General features: G+C 35.0%; 1 protein-coding gene across 1 annotated transcript in view; it reads left to right on the forward strand.

The window, feature by feature from the left end:
- The window catches only part of LOC119581884 (NADH-quinone oxidoreductase subunit B-like), a 4829-nt gene that overhangs the window by 2697 nt on the left and 1417 nt on the right, over positions 1-715 (forward strand). Inside the window, exon 2 of the mRNA XM_037930044.1 lies at positions 320-516. Coding sequence (XP_037785972.1) covers positions 320-516 — 197 coding nt within the window. The remainder of the gene's footprint in view (positions 1-319; positions 517-715) is intronic.

The raw sequence follows: 715 nt of genomic DNA on the forward strand, positions 1-715 counted from the left end.
CTTAGCAAATCTTAGTTAATTTGTGATGTGACCATTGATTTTTGAGGGACTTTTACATTATTTAAATTCTAGGCCTGTTCAGAAATTAATTCAGTTGACTCATAGGAAGTACTTGTTATGATGTAAATAGGTGCACACAACTTGTCATTTATTCTCTCTCCTTCCTATATCCAACATACACATACAGAATAGATGCAAAACAGAATAAAAGATAAAGGCAAATGAAATTTGCACTTGGAAGTATTTCTTAAATTATAAAGTTATTTTTAGTTCCTTGTAAAAAAAAAATATATATATATATATGCGATTCCCTTTACAGTTTGGCGTGGCAGCGTACCTCAGCTGTACAAGGCTCTCAGTGGAGCAGTTTCGGTAGCTGCTCGGCAACAGAGCACAGCACCCCAACCAAGCACTGCTCCTGCCAAGTACAAGCCATATTCACCCTTCCAGAACACATCAAATGCTGCAGAATTTGCTGTTGCTAGATTAGATGATTTGCTTAACTGGGGACGTAAGGTGGGTACTTTGTCTGCAGTTTAGATAAAAAAATCAAGTGTTAGAAAATCATTTGTAGTTTATTTTCTTCATAGGTTAAGCATTACTTAACACTTTTAACAGTATTGTGAAATTGATAAAAGTAAAGCAAAGATCAAGAAAACAGAATGAAAAACCTCGAGTGTTTTATTCTGTAAAGCACTAGTTTAACAACCCAGTG

This window comes from Penaeus monodon, chromosome 15 (assembly GCF_015228065.2).
Source record: "Penaeus monodon isolate SGIC_2016 chromosome 15, NSTDA_Pmon_1, whole genome shotgun sequence".
Classification (NCBI taxonomy): domain Eukaryota; kingdom Metazoa; phylum Arthropoda; class Malacostraca; order Decapoda; family Penaeidae; genus Penaeus; species Penaeus monodon.